This window comes from Sinocyclocheilus anshuiensis, unplaced genomic scaffold (assembly GCF_001515605.1).
Source record: "Sinocyclocheilus anshuiensis isolate Anshui unplaced genomic scaffold, SAMN03320099.WGS_v1.1 scaffold102, whole genome shotgun sequence".
Classification (NCBI taxonomy): Eukaryota; Metazoa; Chordata; class Actinopteri; order Cypriniformes; family Cyprinidae; genus Sinocyclocheilus; species Sinocyclocheilus anshuiensis.
Window position 1 is genome coordinate 239,450 of NW_015542330.1, and position 25,232 is coordinate 264,681.

The 25,232-nt window shown below is 36.9% G+C and overlaps 3 protein-coding genes across 3 annotated transcripts in view; 2 read left to right on the plus strand and 1 right to left on the minus strand.

The window, feature by feature from the left end:
• LOC107690977 (tomoregulin-1-like) overlaps nucleotides 1-6,423 on the plus strand; it is a 20,927-nt gene extending 14,504 nt beyond the window's left edge. The window contains exons 4-10 of the mRNA XM_016489420.1: nucleotides 1,927-1,953; nucleotides 3,412-3,511; nucleotides 5,040-5,188; nucleotides 5,315-5,371; nucleotides 5,518-5,638; nucleotides 5,750-5,921; nucleotides 6,290-6,423. Coding sequence (XP_016344906.1) covers nucleotides 1,927-1,953; nucleotides 3,412-3,511; nucleotides 5,040-5,188; nucleotides 5,315-5,371; nucleotides 5,518-5,638; nucleotides 5,750-5,915 — 620 coding nt within the window. The 3' untranslated portion in view covers nucleotides 5,916-5,921; nucleotides 6,290-6,423. The remainder of the gene's footprint in view (nucleotides 1-1,926; nucleotides 1,954-3,411; nucleotides 3,512-5,039; nucleotides 5,189-5,314; nucleotides 5,372-5,517; nucleotides 5,639-5,749; nucleotides 5,922-6,289) is intronic.
• Nucleotides 6,424-8,624: 2,201 nt separating this feature from the next.
• LOC107690978 (muscle-related coiled-coil protein-like) lies at nucleotides 8,625-15,107 on the plus strand. The gene is made up of 2 exons (XM_016489421.1): nucleotides 8,625-9,282; nucleotides 14,113-15,107. The coding sequence occupies exons 1-2, from the start codon at nucleotides 8,917-8,919 to the stop codon at nucleotides 14,680-14,682; spliced, it is 936 nt and encodes a 311-aa protein (XP_016344907.1). The 5' UTR covers nucleotides 8,625-8,916; the 3' UTR covers nucleotides 14,683-15,107.
• Nucleotides 15,108-16,342: 1,235 nt separating this feature from the next.
• dnah5l (dynein, axonemal, heavy chain 5 like) overlaps nucleotides 16,343-25,232 on the minus strand; it is a 68,681-nt gene continuing 59,791 nt past the window's right edge. The window contains exons 65-74 of the mRNA XM_016489435.1: nucleotides 23,101-23,265; nucleotides 22,581-22,848; nucleotides 22,286-22,407; nucleotides 21,393-21,548; nucleotides 21,101-21,292; nucleotides 20,816-21,004; nucleotides 20,194-20,326; nucleotides 19,842-20,050; nucleotides 19,538-19,759; nucleotides 16,343-16,616 (exon numbers count right to left, since the gene is read on the minus strand). Of these exons, the coding sequence (XP_016344921.1) occupies nucleotides 16,404-16,616; nucleotides 19,538-19,759; nucleotides 19,842-20,050; nucleotides 20,194-20,326; nucleotides 20,816-21,004; nucleotides 21,101-21,292; nucleotides 21,393-21,548; nucleotides 22,286-22,407; nucleotides 22,581-22,848; nucleotides 23,101-23,265 (1,869 nt within the window). The 3' untranslated portion in view covers nucleotides 16,343-16,403. The remainder of the gene's footprint in view (nucleotides 16,617-19,537; nucleotides 19,760-19,841; nucleotides 20,051-20,193; nucleotides 20,327-20,815; nucleotides 21,005-21,100; nucleotides 21,293-21,392; nucleotides 21,549-22,285; nucleotides 22,408-22,580; nucleotides 22,849-23,100; nucleotides 23,266-25,232) is intronic.

Here is a 25,232-nt window from a genome sequence, read left to right on the forward strand (position 1 = left end):
TATTCATCAGAACAGATTTGGAGAAATTTAGCATTACATTACTTCATCAGCAATGGATGCTCTGCAGTGAATGGGTGCCGTCAGAATGAGAGTCTCACCAGCTGATAAAAACATCACAATAATCCACAAGTAATCCACACCACCCCAGTCCATCAATTTTGTGAAGTGATAATCTGTGAGTTTGTAAGAAACAAATCATTTAGATTGCTTCTGGCTAAAATACGAGTCCTCTATCCGAAATATTGTTTTTTTTTTTCCGGTGAAAAAGTCTCAGCTGAATCAGGAGAGAAATATGCACAGATTACAAGCACCATTTACAAGCGAAAACAGTCGAAAACAAATTCTGGATTTTGATGTGAGAGGAAAACTGAGGATGGATTTTGTTTTTTTTTTCGTGGAGGAAGCGTTATTATTGATTATGGACTTGTATTTTGGCCAGAAATGACTTTTTACAGTTTAAAACGTATTAATGATGGATTTTTGTTTCTTACAAACACTCAGCTTTTCACTTCACAAGACATTAATTGATGGATTGGAGTGGTGTGGATTACTTGTGGATTATTGTTTTTATCAGCTGTTTGGACTCTCATTCTGACGGCACCCATTCACTGCAGAGGATCCATTGGTGAGCAAGTGATGCAATGCTACATTTTCCAAATCTGATGAAGAAACGAATTCAGGTTGAGTCCATTCTCTGCAAATTTTCATTTTTAGGTGAACTATTCTTTTAATTCACAGCCTATCTTAGACTTATTGCTGGTTTGATGGCTTCTGTCCACTCTTGATTCTCTTAGAAAAATCGTTGAACGTTGTGAATTTTCTGTGATTGACCTTCGAGAAATCACGCTGAATCGATGCTTTAGCATTTACCTGCATTCATTTTCCCCCTCATTGATGAGTGAGCTATTTCAAACATATTAAAGTGAAAAATCATAAGTGGCTGAACTCGATACTGCATTCAAAACCACCAATTTCCTCGCTGTATCTGAGAATCCTCACACATGTATTGTGTTTGCCGCAGTGCACTAAGAACTACATCCCTGTGTGCGGTACAAACGGAGACACCTATCAGAACGAGTGCTATCTGAAACAAGCAGCCTGTACCCAGCAGAGACCCATCTTTCTGGCCTCTGAGGGCCCCTGCTATCCTGGTGAGTCCAGACCGTCTCCTCCACTTCCTGAAATGAAAACCTGACATCTTCTGCCTTAGTTCATATTACACTGACTGTGCGTGTTTTAATAGAACATGTGTCACAAGCATTGTTTTAAGATGCTTGTTACTTTAAGAAAAATAAAGTAAAAAAATAAAGTATTAATAGTTAAAAGTCCATTTATATATATATATATATATATTATACAGGCATTTCTTTTATCCAACATTATGAATTTCAGGGACTTTTCTGTCATTTTCCATAATGTTGGACCCAGATTGCATTTTATACATTAATTAAATAAAAAATAAAATACATTTTTATATATATATATATTTTATGTGACTGATGCACATTATCAAGATATTTATTCAAATAAAAGTTAATTTGATTGGATTTTATTTAGACTACATTTTTGATGAGCCTCTAACGGGCCACTGGTGACAAAAAATGCCATCAAGAGACATAAAGATGAACTACTTTTGCAAGTTAGATGGATTTTTCTGAGGTCCAGAAATGCTATTTTAACATCCTGTGTATATGCAGAGGCTTTATATTAGAGACTCTAATGAGCAGTGTGATCTGATACATGACAACCTTTATTTTTAGCTCTAATTAATCTCATGATTACTTTTCATCCACAAATTACATGCCATGGCTCATAATAATTTGATATGCATGTTAATAATACATAATACAAGGCTAGGCTCTAGACATATATTGATATATTTATAAATGGAAAGTTATAATTAGTCCTACTTGTTTCTTGTTCCAGATAGCAGCTCGGGATCTGGAGATGGAGGTTTGTTTTCTTTTTCTAATATTTTTTCTGACCATAAAGCAGCAACGGTAATATCAAGGAAATTGAAACGTGGTCATTTCTAGGATTTTGACCTACAGACTTCAAATTATCCCAGAAACGGGTCACCTCCCATCACTCCGGAGCGCTGTAGATCAGCCAAAACATGCCATCGGAGGTTATTTTTAGCCCCATCATGAAGTTGCCAGTTCTGTGATAAAAGAGTGACCCCGCGCTACGCTGGGTTTGAACCTCCTCTGGAGCAGGTTTTAAAGATGAAGGCCGCTCTAGAGCTGTCATTACAGCAAATTACTGACCACTGCAGGAACGCAACTCAAGTGCTGCTGAGTATGTACTCGCTCAGTGGCCACTTCTAAAATCTATGCTATGCCACTGAGTATTTTTAATCGTTCTTTTACATAAAAAAAAAAGATTATAATAGATTTGAACTTTGTCTCATTTCTCATTTTTAAGTGCCAGAATTTCTCTATTTGATTGTATTATATAATACAATAAAAAATGATATATAAAAAAATAATAAAGATTTATAAGGAAAAAAATAAAGATATTTATAATAATAATATAAAATTTTTATTTAAAATGTATATTCAAATATATATTAATTTTAAATGTACAAATACATGTATAAATAGTGTCAAAATAGAATTTTCCCTAAGAACTTAAAGTTATTTGTTTTTCTGTGCAGTTAGTAATTTTGTATAACAAAAAAATTATTATTTTTTTTAAATTTTACATTAATTATATTTTTATAATCATGCCAAGCTTTTTAGAAAACAATTTCTAAAAGTTTTTATTACCTAAAAGTTTCTGTCATTTTGAAATTCATATTTCAATTTCAAGCTGTTTTCTTTTTAAGATTTCAAGTATTTCAAAGTGCCTTTAATTAAAAAATCTGCCAAATTTGGTCATTTATAGTTAGTGCCGTCAAACGATTAATCGCGATTAATCGCATCCAAAATAAAAGTTTTGTTTACATAATATATGTGTGTGTACTGTGTATATTTGTTATGTATAAAGAAATACACACACATGTATATATTTAAGAAAAATATGTTATGTTTTATATTAAATATATTTATATATAATATAAATTATATGAATATAAATATATACATGTAAATACATGTAAATGTTTTCAAAATATATACTGTATGTGTATTTATTTATACATAATAAATATACACAGAACACACACATATATTATGTAAACAAAAACTTTTATTTTGTATGCGATTAATTGCGATTAATCGTTTGACAGCACTGTTTATAATCAAATGGACAACTAGGAGGAAAACAGTTGAAAAAATACAGTAAAAGTATATCATGTAAATAAGGCAGCAACAGATATTCAGAGTGATCCTCAATGCTAATGAAAATGCTTTAATAAAATGTATTTTTTAAAATAACCTTAATTTAACTTGTGTTATCACTGTCTTACAGAATATGAAGGATCAGGCACAGATTCCGGCAAGAAAATCACAAAATGCAGCAACTGCAAGTACGGCGCCGAATGCGATGAAGACGCAGAGGATGAGGACTCGTACGTGCTGCGTTCATTCCTTTATGATTTCTGCTTATGTCGTCTGGCCAGATTTACAAGAGTATCCAGGATTTGTTAATTAATAAGTCTTGTGCTCTTTCATGCCAGCTTTTTAAAGTAATGAATGTACGAAGTTTTATTTATTTATTTTTTTACAACATTGGAAACAACTGCCATTGTGAATAATGCTGGAAAGAATTCAGTTCTATCAAAGCCCAGAAAATAACATTACTCCCATGAGACGGGGAAGCGTAGCAAAACTTTTTTTGTATCAAAAGTTTTTCTGCCTGGTTCATGTTACTTTTGCATTTTCTTGCCAAGCGCTAATGAACAGTATGGACTACCTCCAGGAAGCACTGTAGCTTCCAAGGACATGAGATTCAGGAGCCCAGGGAAAAAGAATCCTACATCAGCTCTCAAACACTCACAGCTAATTAGTTACATTACGTCCAGCAGGGGGAGACAATCACACCGGCAACTCAAACAGGGACCATCCATTGATTTAGTATTGATGCATGGTGGGATTTACAGCTAATCTTATTAGTGACCAAATTTACCAGGCATTAAAACTTAGTTGCTTTAGTATCATTGATATGCTCTTATCGTGTATCGTTTTTGTTAATATTTTGAGTTCGATTTTATGTTTTCTATTTTCATTTTATTTTTTTTTAAGTTTTAGTATTTTTGTTTTATTTTTTATAAACAGCTCTACAGGTTTTGTTAAGTTTTAGTTTGTTTATTTTTTTGTTATTTTAGTTCTTAATCTAAATGAAAATGTTGCCTTGACCACTACCTAAACTAAAGTTGCTGTTTTTGTTTTAAATTGTATTTAAAAAATTCTTTTTTTTATTTCAGTTCAGTTTATTTTCTTTTAAGTTATTAATTTTTTTATCGTTTTAGTTTTAGTTAATTATAATAAGGCTGATTTATGGAAGCCCATTTATGCCACTGCATAAGAAAAAAAAAAGGAATTTCAACATTTTATCTCAAAGTTCAGAGATAAAAATGTCAGAACGGTGTGATATAAACAGAATTTGCAAGACGGAAAGTTGCAGTTCAGAGAAAAATTGTCTAAATTGCAAGATATAAACTCAAAGTTCAGACCAAATTTCTCACAATTAACATCTCGCAATTCTGACTTTTTTCTCTAAATTTTTTGTTTAAATCTCACTATTCAGAAAACTAAAAAAGGCAATTGTGATTTTTGTGACTTTTTTCTCGCAATTGTGAGTTCATATCTCATCATTCAGACGTTTCTTCTCAGGATTACGAGTTTATATCTAACAATTGTGAGACTTAAACTCGAAAGAACAAAAGACAGAATTGTGAGATAATTCTCTTTTTTACATTTTTTACACTGTGGCTGAAACAAGCTTCTTTTCTGGTATATTCAGGGCTTTATCGAAAACATTTGCTACTGTTAAAGTGCCTGTTGTACCAGCAAAATGTTTGGCCTTTGAATAATTCATAGCACAATTGAGACTCGCAGCATTTAAATTAGTCTGTTCTTCTTTTTTTAATGTTGCAGCTGTTCGTGTAAAATCGACTGCAGTGGGCACAATGAGAATCCAGTGTGCGGCACCGATGGAAACTCCTACCACAACCCCTGCCTGGTGCGAGAGGCGTCCTGCATGAAGCAGGAACAGATTGATGTGAAACATTTAGGGAGATGCCCAGGTCAGATCCTGTCACAGTCACAGCACTGCAGATAATGCATCAAGCCAATTATTTTTTATGTGTGATTTTGAATGATAGATGTCTACCTAAGCCAATCCGTGTTTTTTAAATTTTTTTATCATTTAGATAAAGACAAAGCTAAGAAAACTGAAGCTGGACTCCCCCACAAGCCAGAATTGATTGGTGAGTACATTCCTAATCATCTTCATCTTTTAATCACTTCCATAATGTGAAATATTTCAGGTTTTTAAGTTTTAAAGCAAAGCTATCTAGGAGCTAAATCTGCTACTTTGAGCAATGGAGTTTAAAATCGATTGTTGTGTTTTCAGACCCAGCAAAAGCCGGTGAAGGAAAAGGATACGGCTGGATGCCCACTCCCTGCACGGACGACTACGCCAACTTCTGCGTTCATGGCCAGTGTGAATTTAATTACGGCATCGCCTCCTGCCGGTGAGCATCTGGTATTTGGTTGCACGGATCTGTGTGCATCCTTTCAGGTGTTCATTAAAAAAGGACATTTGTTGGGAAATGAGTTTCAGATGGTTTCTTGTTTTTCCACAGGTGTGACTCCGGTTACACAGGAACACAGTGTGATGAGATCGCTGACTTTAACATCCTGTATGTGGTACCCAGTGGTCAGAAACTTCATTATGTGCTCATAGCTGCTATCATTGGAGCCGTGCAGATCGCCATTATTGTGGCAGTTGTCATGTGTATTACTAGGTAAGAGCTGGAGGAAAAAATGTAATATATTTCACTACAATAACATTCGGTTTATTAAACAAAATTGAAAATTTTAGCGTCTTTTGAAAGCATGTATGACAGTAATGCATTTTCTTAACATTGATGAAATTAGAAATTTGAGCTAATTTAAGATTTATATTAACACAGAATTTAACTAATATATATACAGTGGGTACGGAAAGTATTCAGACCCCCTTAAATTTTTCACTCTTTGTTATATTGCAGCCATTTGCTAAAATCATTTAAGTTAATTTTTTTTCCTCATTAATGTACACACAGCACCCCATATTGACAGAAAAACACAGAATCGTTGACATTTTTGCAGATTTATTAAAAAAGAAAAACTGAAATATCACATCCTAAGAACAATCGTGGAAGACGGCAAAAGCAGAACTTTTCATCAAACGCCTCTTCAAGGATGATGTAGCTTGTTTTTATTTTATTTTTTTTATACTTTTTGTACCGAGTGGATTACAGTTTTAATGTGATTTTTTGTTTTGTGCTTTCTTGACTCTGGACAATAAGGTTATTATTGAAAATTAATTATTAAAATTCATTGAAATTTTATTTTATGTTATTGAATGGTGCCTTATTGTTTTCAGGACATTTTAGGTACTTGATGTCAGTGAATGATGTCACTGTCAAATGAATGATAAAAGCCAGCTCTTTTTGTCGAGTTTTTTTTTTGCTTTTATTTTTCCTTTAGATCGCGGTACCAGGTTTTTTCACGCATTGTTAAATGTAACTCTCGGCACACAAACTGTACCACAAAAACGGACATCCTCTATTTCCATCGAATGTGCTTCTTTACTGAAAATGTTAACTCTGGACTGTCTTTAACTGCCCCCTTTGATTTGATTTTGATTTCCTCAAATCAAACATAGCTGAACACCAAATTTAATTGGACATGAACAAGTTTGCCGACGAAGTGATGACGTTTACAGTTTCTTTTGAAGGGAATTCCAGAGAATGAAATGCAACGTGTTTGACTAGCTAATCTTATCAATGTTGAAATGTTTGTAGTTTTTATGTTCTAATGTTATCGGTGTTGTTAATGTTGAAACGAACATTATTGACATTAATTTAATTCTATGAACTGCATATCGCATGACCTGTGAAACTGTGTCCAGTGCTGTAGATTTAATAAAATTTAATTCTCAGTCTTGCAGATATTTTTGTTGCCTGCACACATACACACGGTGTAAAGTTAGTTGCTAAACCTTGAGTAATTCAGATGTGTTTTGTCCTAAGTAATACGATCTCTCTGAGTAATCTAACTTTAAGAATCCAGTTCAAGAACTTTGTATTTTGACATGTTTAAATCATTAGCATCATGCTCCAAGACATCAGGTTTGAAGCATTTGGACGCCGTTACAATTTTACAAAACATCTTAAAGGGATCATTTACTCACCTTCATGTGGTTCCAATCCTGTATGACATTTCATCTGTGGAAAACAGAAGATATTTTGAAAAATGTCAACTTTAAAGACAAAATATGTGATCCTGGACCACAAAACCAGTCTTAAGTCGTTGGGGTATATTTGTAGCAATAGCCAAACATACATTGTATGGGTCAAAATTATAGATTTTTCTTTTATGCAAAAAATCATTAGGACATTAAGTAAAGATCACGTTCCATGAAGATATTTTGTAAATTTCCTACCGTAAATATATAAAAACTGAATTTTTGATTAGTAATATACATTGCTAAGAACTTCATTTGGACAACTTTAAAGGCGATTTTTCTCAATATTTAGATTTTTTTACACCCTCAGATTCCAAATTTTCAAATAGTTGTATCTCGGCCAAAATATTGTCATCCTAACTAACCATACATCAATGGAAAGCTTATTTTTCAGCTTTCAGATGATGTATAAATCTCAATTTCGAAAAATTTACCCTTATGACTGGTTTTGTGGTCCAGGGTCACAAATGTTCTTGTGTTCCACAGAAGAAAGCAAGCCATAAAGGTTTGGAATGACTCGAGGGTGAGTGAATGAATTTTGGATGAACTATCCCTTTAAGAGACATCTTAGGCTGTCAAATTCTAAAATGACAGATTGCATTGAGAAGCAGCTACTTGCAGATAAACGATCTGACCACAAAAGTTTGACTGTTGCTCACGTGAGATTTTGTGTGTAGGTGTCTAGTATCAGCTGAATGAAGAGTTCTGGAGAATTAAGTAAGCCTCGCTCAGCTATGACATGAGTGATGAGTAATTATAGATGGCTCGGGGTTTAAGAATAGACTGCAGCTGGTGGCATCATTTCACGGGTTTTAAGGTGGATCATCTTCCCCAGATCGCAACGTAGATGTCAAAATCATGCTTGAGGTCGATCTTAAAGCGGTGTGGACATGGTTGTAAGCAAATTGCTTCCTCAGTTGTTAAATTTCCCAAACTTGGTAATGGTAATGCTGAAACCATTTGTCTAAAGTTGGACAATCAGGTGTATATCAGTGATGGAACATCTTGGTATTGTTTGTGCTATTCTTTTTAACCTAATATGACCATGCTATTTGCTTTTCTTTGAGGAAACATAGCTCTTTGTAAAATAAATAGTGCGGTTGAGAACGAAGGGGGCTTCCATTATCTCAGCTGCACACGCATCTTCTAAAAATGATAAGGTGTCACCTTACTGTGGATATTTATAATGCTGAATTCGTGATGAGTTGGTTTGGTGCCCCCTTCCAACCCCTCTGCCCTCTTTTCCAGTCGTTCCCTGTGTGTCTGGCCTTTGAACCTTGCGTTCCCTATATACAGGAAGGGTGGAGCTTCTATATTCTCCAGAACGTCCATGAAGCTCCAGTCAGAGGGCGAGTCCGTCTCATCCAAGCATCTTCCAGGGCCCACCACGGCCCCACAATCCAGCAACCCACCCCATAACCCAACACCCCCTTGTGCACCAACAGAAATCCACCGAAGCAGGACCTGAGACCTTCGGCAGTTCTAGTCTAGGGTCCTCACTGGGTTACAAGGACAAGCATGGCCAACAAACTGGGACTGGCAGGTGTGACGGACGAGCCCAGCACCCTGAACATCTTCACTCTGTTGGAGAGGGTGTCTGGGATCATAGACAATGTGCAGGCGTGCCAGCAACGCATGGAGGAGAGGCAGCTAGAGCTGGAGAACACCGTGAAGACCATCCAGGTGGATGTGGTGAAGTTGACGAAGGAGCACACGGCGACGAGTAGCACCGTGGAGAAACTTCTAGAGAAAACACGCAAGGTCAGCTGCCACGTCAAGGACGTTCGTGTACGGGTGGAGAAGCAGAACATACGTGTCAAGAAAGTGGAGGAAACCCAAGTCGAGCTGCTGAACAAGAACAAGTTCCGTGTCGTCATCTACCAGGTAAGACTCTTTGCTTTTGGTGGCATGCGAATGTTTTCTTTTGGACTGGATTTTTGGGGTTGGATCTCTAAAGCAGGTCTAATTTTGGAAACCTACCTTAGAACAGTGGACCTTTGGTCATGGTTGAAACTCCATGCATTGATGATTTTTTAACTCTGAGCTTGTCCTACAACATTTCAACTTGAGCAAATGGGGTTATCAAAGACAGACATATTGTTTCAAGATACAAGGTCTTGCATGATCCAAGATAAATCCTGGTACATTAGAAGGTCAAGTGGCCTACAGCCAAAAGCACTACAGCAGGAATGTTCTGCCAGTCCCCGCTGAGAATGGAGGATTAGGTTGGCGGCCATTTTATCTGATATGTGGCAGGATGTCTGGAGTAACACGCAGATAAACCATGTAACGTGATCCATGAAGGAGTAAAAATGAATTAATATACACTCTTTAGTGCATAAGAGAATGAACTATGAAGCCTTATTTGGAATACCACTGTTGTTTAAAACGAGCTTAGATGTCCGAAATCAGATTAAGATCGAGTACAGAATTATGACATCATGGAGGAATATTTCATTGCTAAATCTGGAAATACTGTTTCATACATCTGCAGTAGATCTGCTATTGTTTGAAATAACTTGACAATCATTTGGGTAGCTTGTATTAGGACAGCCCAATTACTGTATACAAAAGCACTTAACAATGCATTAAAATTAATAAAATTATTGTTTTTTATGTTTATTTTATTTTTTTAAAGATTCAAATAACCCAATAGCAATATGATATAACAAATAACAAGAGGGGGTTTAAAAAATATGATTAAAAATAAAATAATTGACAATTTATCTAAAACCTTTTAACAATACCATAATGTTTTCATACATTTTTAAGAGAAGATTTTCAGAAATTATGATAGTAAATGCTTGAAATATTCTGTAACTAGATTTGAATTTAAGACCCCGCATTAATCAAATAAAATTAAATGTACTGTTATGTTTTCAGATTAATAATTATGAAAAATTTACAATTACGTTTTAGTTGAAGACTTATTTTAATTTTCCGAAGATTTATCATAGGAAATAGGCTAGTATTCTCCATTTTCCATATAATACACATTTTCTTGAAGACTAATAGGCAACTAGTGTACTCAGATTAGCTCATATTTTCTTTCTCTAATAATCTTACATTTAATTAGTGCCCATGGGTTTGATGGTCTCTTGTACCGTGAGGAGAACAGCTGACAGATTTGTTCAGGGTTATTCTGAGAGCTGCACTGAAGCTTCATGTCCTAATATAGTGCTATCGCGTCTGACAGAGGGATGGTTAAAAAAGCTGTCGACAGAGTCTTTAATAACTTATTAAACATTGACCGTTTGTTATTAGTAGTCTTTTTCTTATATAAAATTTGCATTTTGTTAATTTATAAAGCACTCTGTGACTATTTATCAGAAGTGGTAAAGTTCATGACTGAGTGAGTCACGTAACTTGATTCACTTATTCTAGCTATTAACGTTATACCGTTTTATATACCGAGCTACGATTGGTTTATGTTATGTGTTAGTTATTCAACAGCACACTATTAATTTCATCTAAACCCTTTCGAAACAGATTATAAACCTACGTTATCTTTATTTGCAAACTGCTGAGCGATCCGATGGGTGTACAGATTCACAACACTGTATTCATCAACATCAACAGTTTAGCTGTGCTAAGTCTTCTTCACTTTTTGAATTTTAATAGCACTGCTATTCTAAAATGATTTAGCTTAAAACTAATATACATATATATATGAACCAACACCAAACGTAAAAGCAGTTAATCGTCGTCTGGAGTTTTCTCCTAGTGTCGGCAAGTTATTAAATGGCGGACCGATATCCCGCGTAATCGGGTAACTGACTTTCACGTGTCTCGTATCACTCCGCGGACTCGCGCTCTCTTCTTTCATTCAACCGCAATTGGCGATATCTTACGTATCAGTTGTCGATTGTAGTGAAAATAAACCTTAGAGGACTTCAGTATTAATATTATTGTAATGTTGTAGTGTTCATCTTGGAGCTTGGGTGATTGTTTTGTACATTGTAATGGACTATTTTGTCTTAGCGGAAGCTTTAAGAGAACAAGATTCAAGTAAAATTAAAGCTGCAAGCTGCATTGAAAGGGCCCTCGCACATGGGCTCACCGCCACCCGGTGGCTTTAGGAAATCAGTAAACGGTGAGCAATATGCATTTAAATTGGTAAATATAGGAGGAATATGTCAAAGTCATTTGTATGTGTCAAACTTCCTGCTGCCAGCTGGTGGCGCTATGACTATAACTGAATAGTGACATGTAGATGTCTTTAGGCCAGCACTTTTATCAAACATATGAAGTTTGGTGCAGATTGAACATGCATGTTTGAGTTAGTATTAGGGCTGCCCTCGACTAAGGATTTTTCTGGTCGACTAGTAGTCGTTCATGTTAAGCATTAGTCGACTAATCGCATGTTTATTAATAAACAATTTAAATCATTATAATGAGCCTTTAATTGCCTACAAAAGCTAAGCACTCAAGCGCACTCATAAAGCTTGCCACAGCGCACTGGCAGAAGAAATGATTATGAATGTGTCAGGGAAAAACAGTAAGGAGACTGCATTAACATATTAATAATTCACTGATAAACAAGTGCTTTCTTTGTTTTCGGTTTAAGAGATGAAGTCATCTCCACAGTAGTGATGCGCCTGTATGCATGTTTCATACGGATTACATAATTGGAGAATATTTGTTTTCCATTTGAATTGGTTCATTTGAAAGTAGACATTTCACTCTCTATAGATTTATTTTTAATGTCTGTAAGGCAAAGATATACATGGAGTGTCGCGCTCAAGTTCACAGACCGAGATGGCAGAAAGCGCATCCTTTTTGCTTTCATTATTTTACAAAAGCGCGTTTTGCTGTTATTGTGAGTGCACACAAATAAACGTAGAGTCTTTGCAGATTTGAAAGATGTATTACTCTTATCTGTATGACCAAAACTTACGGAGTATTTTAAGAGTAAGTGAGCGCACCGGCGCCTCCATCTGTCTGCAGTGAGCTACTGTTCAGCTTCCACACAGACACTTGAATAGCGGACATTTCTCTAGGTTAACATTAGATTGAGTGGCCATGTAAAGTTGCTAATACTTACATATTTCAGATGATAAGCCATATTTGTTGTGGATGAATGATAGGTGAGCGGTTTGGCTGTACTGCCGGATGTACTGTATTACCATAGACCAGACGTTAACGATCTGCGTGACTTCGCCAATGTGGATTTTTTTTCTGCGTCTAATAACATTTTGGTCGACCAAGCCACTTCTGGTCGACTAACAATTAGTCAACTATTAGGGGGTAGCCCTAGTTAGTATAAAGCATGACGAATCCTATTGCCAACAGGTGGCGCTATGATTATAACTGAATATTGGCCTTTGGATTTGGTGCAGATTGGACATTGCATGTTTAAGTTAGTGTAAAACAAGCCATTTCCTGTTGCCAGCAAGTGGCGCTATGCTTATAATGGAATATTTATTGAACATGTGAAGTTTGGGGCAGATCGGACATTGTATGGCTGAGTAACAACAACTTCTATTCCCATGGCGAGACATCGAACTTTGTTACGCCGCCATGGACATGCCCTTTAACGAAAACTCAAGATCTTTGCAATTTAACATCACAAAGGCCTTTAGATTTGACTGACCAATTATAATTTTCATGTCATTAAATCTCTAGGAGGAGTTTGTTACAGAGTAAAACATGTCACTTCCTGTTGCCAGCAGGTGGCGCTATGACTATAACTCTAGATCTCTTCAGGAAAGGAGTCTTATCAAACATGTGAAGTTTGGGGAAGATTGGACATTGTACGGCTGAGTTATAACAACTTCCTGTTTCATGGCGAAACATCGAAATTTGTCAGGCCGCCACGGACACGCCCTTCAACGAAAACTCAAGATCTTGCAAATTTAACATCACAAAGGGCTTTAGATTACACTGACCAAATGTGGTGTTGATCTGAATTAATCTCTAAGAGGAGTACATTAAAATACAACGATTGAAAATGACAAAAACGTCAGAGATAATTGAAAATAATTGACTTCTTGTTGGGTTTCGGATTTTGCACCAAGAGACTTTTTTGTAGGTATTGTTGTGTTACATGTGTGTACCGATTTTCGTACATGTACGTGAAACATAGTGGGAGGGGCACTTCATTGAAAGTGAATAGGTGGCGCTATCGAGACATTTTGCCACACCCACTTCTGAAACCCATATCAGACTTACATTTTTGCCAGTTCTGATGCATGTGTAAAGTTTTGTGAGTTTTCGAGCATGTTTAGGTCCTCAAAAATGCAATTCATTTTGGAGAAGAAGAAGAATCTGAGCAATTCCAATAGGGTCCTCGCACCACCGGTGCTCGGGCCCTAATTATAAAATAATTTGAACTCAAATCACTATATAACGTTCACATATTTATTTATTTATTTGGTGAGTAACCGGTCACATTATCCTTCATGCCTTATTTTGCTACCTAATTATGCATGATTATATGGTTAGTTGTGTTTTTAACAACATTTCTCTTGAGAACTGCAAAATTACATCATTATTTTGTTTTGTATAGAGCTATAATGGAATTATATATACATTAAAACATTTTACAAACTGTAGATGAATAAACTACACTCATGGAATGGAGTTGTACGATATGTGCATTTTTTTGTCTTTTAAGTAGCCTGATACCATTTTGTATTGGTTTAAGCTGTCTCAGCTGTGCTATACATGGTAAAAGTATGGTAAATTTATGGTAAATTTATTCTCTTCCCACAGGGAGATAATGAGGTCCCAGCTGTACCTGCTTCTAAAGCATCTCCGAAGGGAGCAACGGGCGGAGATGCTTCTTTAGACCCTGACGCCCCAGAGGCCCTGCTTCCAGACTCAGATGAGGAATACATGGTGGTTGAGGAGGCAGAATCATCTACTGCTGCCAAACTAAAGAAGACCGGCCTGAAGGGCATCGAAAGCCTGAAGCAGACCTTCTCCCGTGAGAACATGACTAAGACCAAAGAGAATCTGGGCACCAAGGTCAACAAGCTGGGTGAGCGCATAGTAACGGCCGAACGGCGTGAGAAAATCCGCCAGTCTGGCGAGCGTTTCAAGGAAACCATCACGAAAACCGTGCCAGCAAAACTCAACCTGAAGAAGGAAAGGACGGTGGCTGAAGGTCAGGAAGGAGCAGAAGGGACCACGGAAGGAACGGCACCCGTCCCACCACCGAAGGGCCGCAAGGCCAGCCCTGGCGTGGCCTACACGGAGCCAACGGAGAAACAAGAAGGTCCAGATGAGGGCAAGGGTGAGGAATCAGAAGTGCCGATGTATGATATGAAGCAGCTTTCTTAAGCTGCAAGTCTTGACAGTCAGATTTGGGAAAGACTCATGTACAGATATGAATTCGATTATGGAGAACTTGAAGGTGGAAAGATGAGAGATCTTGCTTCTAAGTGTGTGGATAAGTGGATGGTTCTAACGACAATTGAATGAACGAATTAAGGAAGTTGTACATTACAAACAATATCCTAGAGTTTCTTTTTTTTTTCTTGTTTACATCTGTTATGGACTATGAAGGGTTATAAACTGTGTTAAACTATGTACTGAGATGACTAGGCTATGGTTTTTAATATAAATTCAGCCAAAAACATGGTGCACTCAGTGACTTTCTTTGTCTTTATACTGCCACCTATGGGAGTGGATGCAGCAACATGAAAAATCAAGGTAGCATAGTAGATCCACTTACATGTAGAGTAAAACAGATTTTTTTGATGTCTCTATTCATTCTTCAGGGGTAAAAATTGTTGAGGAAAAATGACTGAGTGCACCTTTTATGGATTGACTATTTGTTAGGTGTGTGTACAAATATTTTTAAGAAATTTCTTTGAATAGCTGAATTTACAAATAATTCGCAGAAGTAGATTTTGGACTTTCTCTGGAGAACTTTAAATATATTCTGGTGTCAACTGACATCCAGCATGTCAACAGTAGATGAGCTAAGAATGACATTTTTCAGTTTAGATGTTGTAGCGGTTTTTGGAATATGACTAAATGTGCAGACAAGTCATTTGTAAACAGTATTTTTCTGTGCCTTTCTGTGTAAACTCTGAAAAACTACTTTTTGCAGTCTAACCTTGGTGATGAAACCACCATTCAGTTGTAGTATTTTTAAATAAACATATCAACTCAATCAGCTGGTTTCTGAAGAGTTTCTGGGAAAAATGCATTTAGTGTATTAGTAATCAAGACTGATTATAGAGCTTTGCAATCAGTCAGATTTTTAAGGATCACAGTAGTAAAATAAAGTGTTGCTGTATGGCAATTTTTTATTTCCTATTATGCAGTTTTCCAAACTTTTTTTATAGGGGAATCGAGAAAATCATCACCAACAACGTTGTAATGATAAAAAGCATGGACTAGCACCATGAGATTGTCTTTACACTGTTTTAGTCGCACTTTGAACTTTATGATATGCATGAAACGTGCATGTGTGAATAAAGAACATTTCACTCAAGAACACTAGTTGTAATGAAACAATAATGTTTCTTATATATATTTTATTTTTCGTCATATATACACAGTTTGGACACTGCTGCTATAATGTGAATTAACAAATGCAAGGCAAAAATAGCAATCCCAGATAGACTACTATAGGGGCATTTCTGAATAGTTCAAGGAAAACTGCTACATTCAGCAGCATGTTTGTGCAAATCATTGTGTATATTTAAACTCCAATAAAATCTCTTCCATCTTATGTGAAAATTCAAGTGTGCATCCAATTTCAACACTCTAAAGCAGAATAGCAAAATAATAGTCACAAGATATAAAACACAAGTGTCAGTACATTACAAATGTAAAATAACAAGAATTGTCATATTATAAATTGAGAAAAAAATTGTTCCAACAGAGAAATAAGTTCTCACTCTTAAACGCGAGTCGTGAGTAAAAAAAAAAAGTTTACTGTTTTGATTTTTTGATTTGTGTGTATATATATATATATATATATTATTATTATTATTTTTTTTTTTAATCAAGCTTCTTGAGTGAAAATAGCTCTGGACTACATTATGAGTTTATTTACAGTCACAGAGCAAAGCGACTCCCCTCAGCGTCCAGTGGTCTGGGTTCTGGCTGCTCCGGAGCAACAGTGAAAAGATGTACGTCAAGTCAGTTCTTCTTGGTTTCTTGTACACTGGGCAAGAGTAGAGATTAATGGGAGGCTTCTTGGTTTCTGTGGTGCTGCTCACCGCAAACACATGCACAACCGGCAATGGTGTGAAGAGAACCTACCAAACAACATAATACATATATCATGACTTTGCAAACAATGACAGTATGACATGACAGATTAGTTGACTTGGTTTGGAAGATCCCTGAATGTTAGCCCTGCATAATGGGATGTGCTTCTGTAAAAATTGTTTATTTTTTTTACGGGTATAATAGACAAATTCATTGTAAAGAACTACACCCAAAATTCTGAATCAGGCAGAGAATTTTATATTGGACTGTTATCTTTTTGTATATTATGTCATTTGCAGTGCTTCTCAGTCTGTCTAGACCAGGGGTGGGCAAACTTGGCCCTTCCAGGCCACCTTTCCTTCAGAGTTTAGCTCCAACTCGAATCAAACACACCTGAACCAGCTAATTATTGTCTTCAAGACTACTAGAAAGCTACAGGCAGGTGAGTTTTATCAGGGTTGGATCAAATCTCTGCAGGAAAGTGGCCTGGAAGGGCTAAGTTTGCCCATCACTGGTCTAGACTCTAGCGCCTGTTTCACACATACTCCGTCTGCAGTGCGTATGCGGTCCGAGTGCGTTACGTATGCAGTGCAGAAGCAGCACAGACTCATTGTGCTTTCACACAGGAAGCGTTTGCAGTCCGCTCATGATCCGCGGCTGTTTAACACAAACACAACATTTATCCATTATTTTGATTTCAAATCCAAACATAGTTAGCCTATACTGAAAGTGTTTTTTCAGCATTGTGATCCTCTTTTATCACAAATCCATGTTAATTTTTACCGCGAACAATGCGCTGTCACTTTAATTCAGTGCGTGCAGCACAGCAAAAATAGACTCAGTGCGTAAACGATCGCTGCACTGCTGCAGACGCGCCGCACCTGGAACGCACTGACGGACCGCAACCGCGTGCAGTGTGAAAGCTCTAATCCGTTAACATGGGTGCGTAAAAAAAAACGCAATGCACACGCACTGCAGACGGAGTATGTGTGAAACAGGCGTAGATCATAAAAGATTTTAACAAATGGGAAAAATACTAGCGGAATTAAGACTGCTGATAAAGTCCCTGACTGAGTTGTATAAGACACTATTGGGTCTAGAAAAAAGTTAAGAATAATTTGTATTCACAAGAATTACTTATGGGAATTTGTTTCTTAAAATTCATTGTAAATATTTTTTAAACTTCTTTAAATTAGGATAACCTACCAGACAGTGTTATTTTAGTATAATTGAGATATTATTATTTTTATTAATATTCAATTTATTAATATTTATTTTTATATTTTCTGTTTTCATTTTAATTTTAGTTAAGGTTTTAGTAATTTTGTTGCTTTTTTGTCTTTTTTTAAATATGTCTATAGAGTTTTTAATAATTAACAAAGAAAATAAGAAATGTTGTCTTAACTTGTTTTTTGTTTCAGTTAAAAATTAAGTAATGATTTTTTTTTGTTTGTTTGGTTTTAGTTTTAGTTAGGGTTGTCAACGTTAACGCATGCGATTAATCTTACAATCCTTAACGTGTTAAAATAATTAAACTCAATTAACGCAAAATTACTGTAGCACAATTTCTATTCTAACCTTTTAACCCAATTTTGCTTCTCTGCTTGCGATCAGATCATTTTAAGCCACTAAACTCCGGGAAAGTTTTCAGTCCAATGATCCAGTAAGCGAATGCATTCAAACGATCTGTCCAAAACAGCGCTAATAGAAAGGAAACCAGGCTGATTACATCAGAGATTGCAGAGAGAACAGAGACTCGCATTGCGTTTTCAGTGAATTATTCATTCCAGTGTGTTTCGCTTTAAAACACGAGCTCTGTCATATTCTGTGATTGTCTCTGGAGAGCGCGAGCCCTCACACGTCACACGCGCTGTTTGAAGTACAGACTGAACGGATTGTCAACGCATCCCACCGCTGTATGGCCAGATGAGACGCAAACTATGGTTTCTTGACTTGATAACCAGTCTCGCTAGTAAAGTTTTGATGGATGAAGACTGCGGTGGCGTACAGAAGTCGTACAGTAAGCGCGCGTGAGTCCGTTATATTAATGCGTGTATGAACGCTCTTGACGCACTGATCGCACAATGTATTTATGCACAGGCACAGACATTTCCATACATTCACATTATTTCCACATACATTCACGATAATGTTTTGATTTGTCATGTGTATGTTGCTGTTTAGTTATTCTGAATGGATCTGTGTACTGTAGTAGATATATGCAGTCAGCCGTCGGTTGGTTTAGGTTTTTTTTGGCTTCACCATGTGGTCCTGTTCGGTATCGCAACTTGACTTCTCTAAAATGTAAAAAAGCTATTTGCTGTTGCACTGTACACAAACTATACAATTCAGATTTTTTCTTTTTTTCTTTTCTTTCATATGTGCTTATATGGGCTCCTTTTTTGGAAAGACATCTATATTTATCTTGAAAAAAGCTTGCAGAAAATACAGATTTTTGAGAATCGCCCTTCAATCTTTTGATTTACTTTGCTGAATCTAGCAAATGATGACAAAATAAACATTTGAAACAAGATAAATGGTCTATGCTTAATTTCATGAAGTGTGCGATTAATCACAGAAAAAGGGTGTGATTAATTAGATTAAAAATTTTAATCTATTGACAGCCCTAGTTTTAGTTAAGTCTAATAACTATTTTCCAACTTGCCCTAATTCCCTAAAGGTAGAGCCTGTCATTTTATTCTTAATATCTAAGTATTTGTTTAAATTATATATTTAAATATTTAAGAAAATATTTCAGAATTTTTCAATAATTGCTCTTAGGATTATTCTTACAAACATCTTTCATAAGCGTAAGAAATAATTTTTCTTAAGAGGATTTTCATGAATACGGTCCCAGGTCTGTTGGTGATGGCCAGTCTTGATTTTGTGTTAACTTCTGAAACAGCCAAACCTATTATCCACAAACTTATGGCCACATATTGTCTTCATTTATCCTTCCCCAGAATACCTTTGGAGATGATTCTGTCAGTTTTGCATTTTTCTTGTCCCATCCAGCACCATCCAGATAGAGGCCATAGATATAGACGCCACCCACATCTCCTGGTGGGGGGGCTGTGACATCTTCCTTCATCATGCGAGTGACATCGTTAAGTAGGACGACGGTGTCTAGGGCCCAGCCTTTAGACAGATTCATTCGAGTGGTCTCTTGACGCATCGCAGTTAAGAACCCCTATTATGAAGAACAATACGTTAATAGAGAAACCTGAATCAAATGAAACCCGAACCCGAGTCAAATGAGATAATTGACCCACCTGTGGATTGAAAAACCCTGTGAGCCAAAACTGATGAGGTCGACCACTGAAAGTCCAGTTGTGGAATTGCTGGTTCCTCTCAAGTAGTTCGGTGAACCAGAAACCCAGAGAAGCAGCTTCCCAAGAGATCTTTTGCCAGGACTTTGGAACACGAGCATCATACATGCTGTCCAGAGCGTCGCGGAGATCCTCTGACATTATTATAGTCCCTTTGGGATTATAAACTCATTGTGTTACAATACAAAGAATCTTTTTCTAGACATTTTTGATGATATTGTTAATGTTTCTCTTTTTAATTTTAAAACTATGAATGTGTTTTACTGTACTATGAGTGAACGCATCCAGAACTCACCATCAATGGCAAGTTTAAGGTCGGTGAGGGTAGTGCGGACACGACCAATGACACGCTGCATTCTGTCAAGCTCCTGACGAAGGAATATAGTCATGGGCTGGAACGCACCCATTTTTTGTAGGTTACTCCTTACCTGCATAGAGTCATTTGAAAGTTTACAGTCTACATTTAATTAAGATACTAAAGGCTGGAATACACTACACAACTTTTAATATCTGAATAGATTTTTAAAAAACTGGGCATCATACATTAAATGACTGAGGATCATACACTACCAGACTTTAAAGTCCGATCACAACAAACTCATGCAGAAACGTTTATTGCCAGGAGACATGTAACAAATGAAAACAATGTGTCTTCTAAAATCGGCTGAAAATATCAAACATGTTTGATATCCTCCAACTGGATGGAATCATAGTCTGAAGCTACAAAATCGGAGTCTGTGACCATCATACACTACGTTATTTTCTATGAAATCTGTCAGTTGAAATCTGACAGTCTGGCAACTAGCGTCAACTTGTCCAAACTGTAAATTGGGGGAAAAGGCGTGAAGTTTATTCCAACCTTAATATGCTTTGAGCCTTAGCCTAATAAAGAAGTGGCCCAATAACTTCATCTTCACCTCGTGTAGCACATAGTCAGCAGGAAGTTTTTCTAGCATCTCATTGGCCATCTTCTGGACAGATGACTCCCTGGTCTCGCCCTCCCCACTGCTGCTGTCTTTGGGTTGGATGTTGAGGATGGTGTTCAGGGTTTCATTAGCCATGTTGGTCTGGTAAGTAATGTCAGCATTGGCATGGAGGCCAAATACCTATTGGATGAAATTTGAATCAACAGGTCATAGGTTCTACGTCACCACCCAGTCGCCCCATCAAACTCCATAGAAAAGAATAATTATCTGCATCACCTCAGGTGTATCAACCAATGGCAGAGTATCAATATGCACATGGTAATCCTGCAGCATCTTGGCCTTTGGTATAGTATATCCTTTATAGAAACAGAACTTGTCCCCAAACATGTTTTCACTAAACCAGATACGGGCGAAAGTATTGAGCAGGCATTTGTCCATATCATCCGTGACACGTCCACCATACTGCACCTACAGAACCAATAGTAAAATTACAGAATGTTGTTAAAATTTGGGATTTATCAAAAACAAAAACAACAACGAAAAAAGCAATGGCAGGTCTATACTGTACCTCTCCTAGCATGTATCGCAGGCAAATCCAGTTCACTCCTCTCTTGATGTCGATATCATCCAAGTGGTTCTGCACAAACTGGACACTGGAGGTGAAATCAGCCTGGTTGAACTCATAGGGAATGTTCCAGCCAAGTGGACCAAATTTGCGTCTCTCCTTTAGAGGGAACATGACAATGGGAACAACAGTTCTTAAATGGCTGTGCTAAAATCTTACTTTTTTTATAGAATTTGTTTAAGGGATACTCCACCCCAAAATGAAAACTTTGTCATTAATCACTTACCCCCATGTCGCTCCAAACCCGTACTTCTGTGTCAGCCAAAAAGTATTCACGTCGCTTCATAACGTTACGGTTGAACCACTGATGGCAGATGGACTATTCTGACGATGCTTTTCATACTTTTCTGGACCTTGACAGTGTCATTTACTTGGCAGTCAATGGGACAGTCACAAGCCTCCCGGTTTTCATCCAAAATATCTTAAATTGTGTTCTGAAGACGAATGAAGCTTTTACGGGCTTGGACCGACATGGGGGTAAGTGATTAATGACTAAATTTTCATTTTGGGGTGGAGTATCCCTTTAACCCTGTTGAAAAAAACAGCATATGCTGGTTAGGTATGTTTAGAAGCATGGCTGCTGGTTTTTGATATCTTAAATTGTGTTCTGAAGACGAATGAAGCTTTTACGGGTTTGGACCGACATGGGGGTAAGTGATTAATGACTAAATTTTTATTTTGGGGTGGAGTGACCCTTTAACAATACAATATATAATATAATGTTTATGTTATTAAATGTCTTATAAATAATATTTATTATATTGTTTTAAATTCTTTTTAGCAGGGTATCTCAATTGGGGCTTTATGAAAATCTAAAAATGTCCAGCTGTCCTGACCTGGACTGTGGTATGGAGGAAGGCCACAGCATAGAAAATAGGCCTCCACTGAGGCATGTTGGAGATCTCCAGCTGTTCCTGGGTCACACTATTGTATGTCCGCTTGAGTCCAGCCTTCACCCCTGCATCGCAGATCATTAACCACACATTATCAGTCTCTGCATGCTTAGCGTTTTATTCCTTTATTTTTATGACATGCTGATGTTGAATGTAAAGAACCAGAAAGATATTCTGATAACATTAATGATAAATCTAGCAAATGAGGAAGTAACAGCATAATTTTCCACTTCTCTACCTTGCGGAGGCTCATTGGTGAATTTAATTGAAGACTGCAGGAAGTTAATGGGGAATTTAGGGTGCACCTCTGTGGTCACCCATAACCTGAAATTGTCATGGATGCTCTCTGTTGTGGTAACTGTGTCTAAACCTTCATCCAGGAACTCTAATCCCAGATGGCAGTTCTGCAGAAGTAACCAGCCTCCATCAGACATGCTCTGGGCCAGAAGCCTTCTTGAATGTACTTCCTGTCCCTGTCCCATGGAGATTGGCCTGCAAGGAACACCCTGCAAAACAACAAGAAAACTGTTGAGCAACATTTGGATCTCAAAAGTCATCAAACCTTCACATCAAGCGATATTATATTTGAAATGAAACAAGTGACACTGCCAATTAATATGAAGGTGGCACCAGTCTGCACAAATTGTCTGACTGGGGCAACAGTCAAACATACAAATATTTGACTTCAGAATGCCCCAACTGACCAATCAGAATCAAGCATTCTAGAAAAGCGTGTAATGAATAATAATTATTCATACCTTCGACCTGGCGAGTCTCTCTATGCTCTCTGTGGGATCAGAACCCATAGACAGGAAGCAAACTAGAGGTATCCTCTTATCACTTTCTGAACACATGGCATCCATATCCAGAATCACTCCCTCTGCATACTTCAACCCCATTGATTCGGCAATGTATTTACGTGCCTATCACAGAATAACAAGGAGCAATATTCAAATATTCAAATTCCACAAAAATGGCCATTTTTAATACACTTTGTCATTTTAAATACTTGAAAGCATCTGTTGAATTATCAATTAGTTTTATGAATATATTTAGTCTTGTGAATAACACACACACACACGGTTAGTGGTCAAAGAGAGGTCAGTGACTTCTTGTCACTGCTTTGAATTAGTCTCAGCAGCTGTTAGAGATAAATGCATTCTGTTATGCTATAAATAATTAATATTGTATGCATGTTAAATTGAATGGTTCTTAATTAAACAGTATTCAAAGTAGTGTTGTCAAAAACCGACCGCGTTACCACCGCTAATAGATGCGGCTTTCAAATTTGAAATCAATGCCAACAGTGAGACAGTGTTTGCGAATCAAGAATCATACTGCAGTAAGATTCAGTTTCTTAATCTGGTCTTTACAAGTTAAAGGAAATCTTTGGACAATTAATATTTCACCACAGTACAACATGTGAGTGCTGCCGTTAAAATAGTATCTCACATAATCCAGTGAGTGACGGGGGTGAACAGGTGTACTGGGAAAGCTACAGGATGTGTTTAACCCTTAATTCATTTTGAGCAAAGTGGTTGAATCAATGATTGTCATTGTCTCTTTATGTGAAAGTAATAAACATTTAAAGTGCGACATGTAAAACAACTTTCCCACTGGTTGACATTTGGTAGGCAATCAAATTTTCAATTTCTCAGTCAGTCTAAGAATGATGATCTATGCCTAAATAAGGTGATAGCACTCCACTGACCAGTAAATGAATAACTTGTGCCTACCCATGACCATGAAACAGGCCTGTGGTGTCAAATTATAAATGACCATAGCCGGTGCATCCTCAATCCTTCTACTCTTATTATGGACAATCTACCAACAAAGCTAAAGATCTATAATTTTACAGAGCAAAAAAAAAAAAAAAAAAAAAAAAAAAGTTGTGTTTTCTGTCCCCATGTGCTCCCCATGACCCAGTTTCTCCCTTGTTTGATTGTGCTCATTTGGTTCAGGTGTCTCTCGTCAATTACCCTCGTTTAGTCTAGTATGTAAGGTGTAGTCTGTCCTGTGATTCCAGTGTCCTTCGTCCATGTAATGTGCTACGTGTGTGTTTCTGCCTGCTCTGTGTTACCCCTGGTTTTGGTTTATTAAAGACGGTTATTCGTATTTCTCCTTTGTCTCCGCGTTCATTGACTCCTCACAGTAGTAACCTTGACAGAAGACCCAACCTACAAAAAGTCTAACAGCGTGTTTCCGCTCCGTTTGTTTTCCATGTTTCGTACAGTATTTAAATTTTTTTTTCCATGGACCCCTTTCAACCCCTTATCCCGCCCGGATTACCTCCTCCTCCTGCTGGAGCAGGGGGAAAGATCGGTCGAGGGCCATACCAGACTGTTTCCAGTGGTGTATTGTAACGAAGTAATAATACTTCATTACAGTACTTAAGTATTTTTTGGGAGTATCTGTACTTTACTTGATGTTTGCAAGTTAGACTCATAAAAACACCTTTGCTCATGTGCAAACCAAACAAGTGCGCACACAACCGCGGATGATTCATTTTCCACTCAAGTCGAGTCTGGATTGTGCGATACACAGCATCATCTGCGATAATATGGTAAGTGTTGTTGTAATGATGTGCGATCTGACATTATCAAGTAACTTCTAGGTTACTAGGTAATCTCCAAATCACACACAGAGTGCACGCACGTTGATTTATTAGTCTATTAAAACTCAAAATTCCAGGCATTCTAAATTGTAGACGGCAAAAATGCTTCTGTATGCTTTTTATATTTATATAATTTAATATAGTTAACTTAATCTATAACACTAATCTATAACACACAAAGAGTAACGTTTTTCTGCAGATTTCAGCATGAACACATTTAATAATCATTTTATACAAGTTCAGTAAAGCAATAAGTGACTTACATTTTAGACATAT

Coding starts and splice junctions, on each gene's coding strand:
- LOC107690978 (XM_016489421.1), top strand. CDS start 8,917: ATGGCCAACAAACTGGGACTGGCAGGTGTGACGGACGAGCCCAGCACC. Junction 9,283..14,112: donor TCCGTGTCGTCATCTACCAG/GTAAGACTCTTT, acceptor CTCTTCCCACAG/GGAGATAATGAGGTCCCAGC.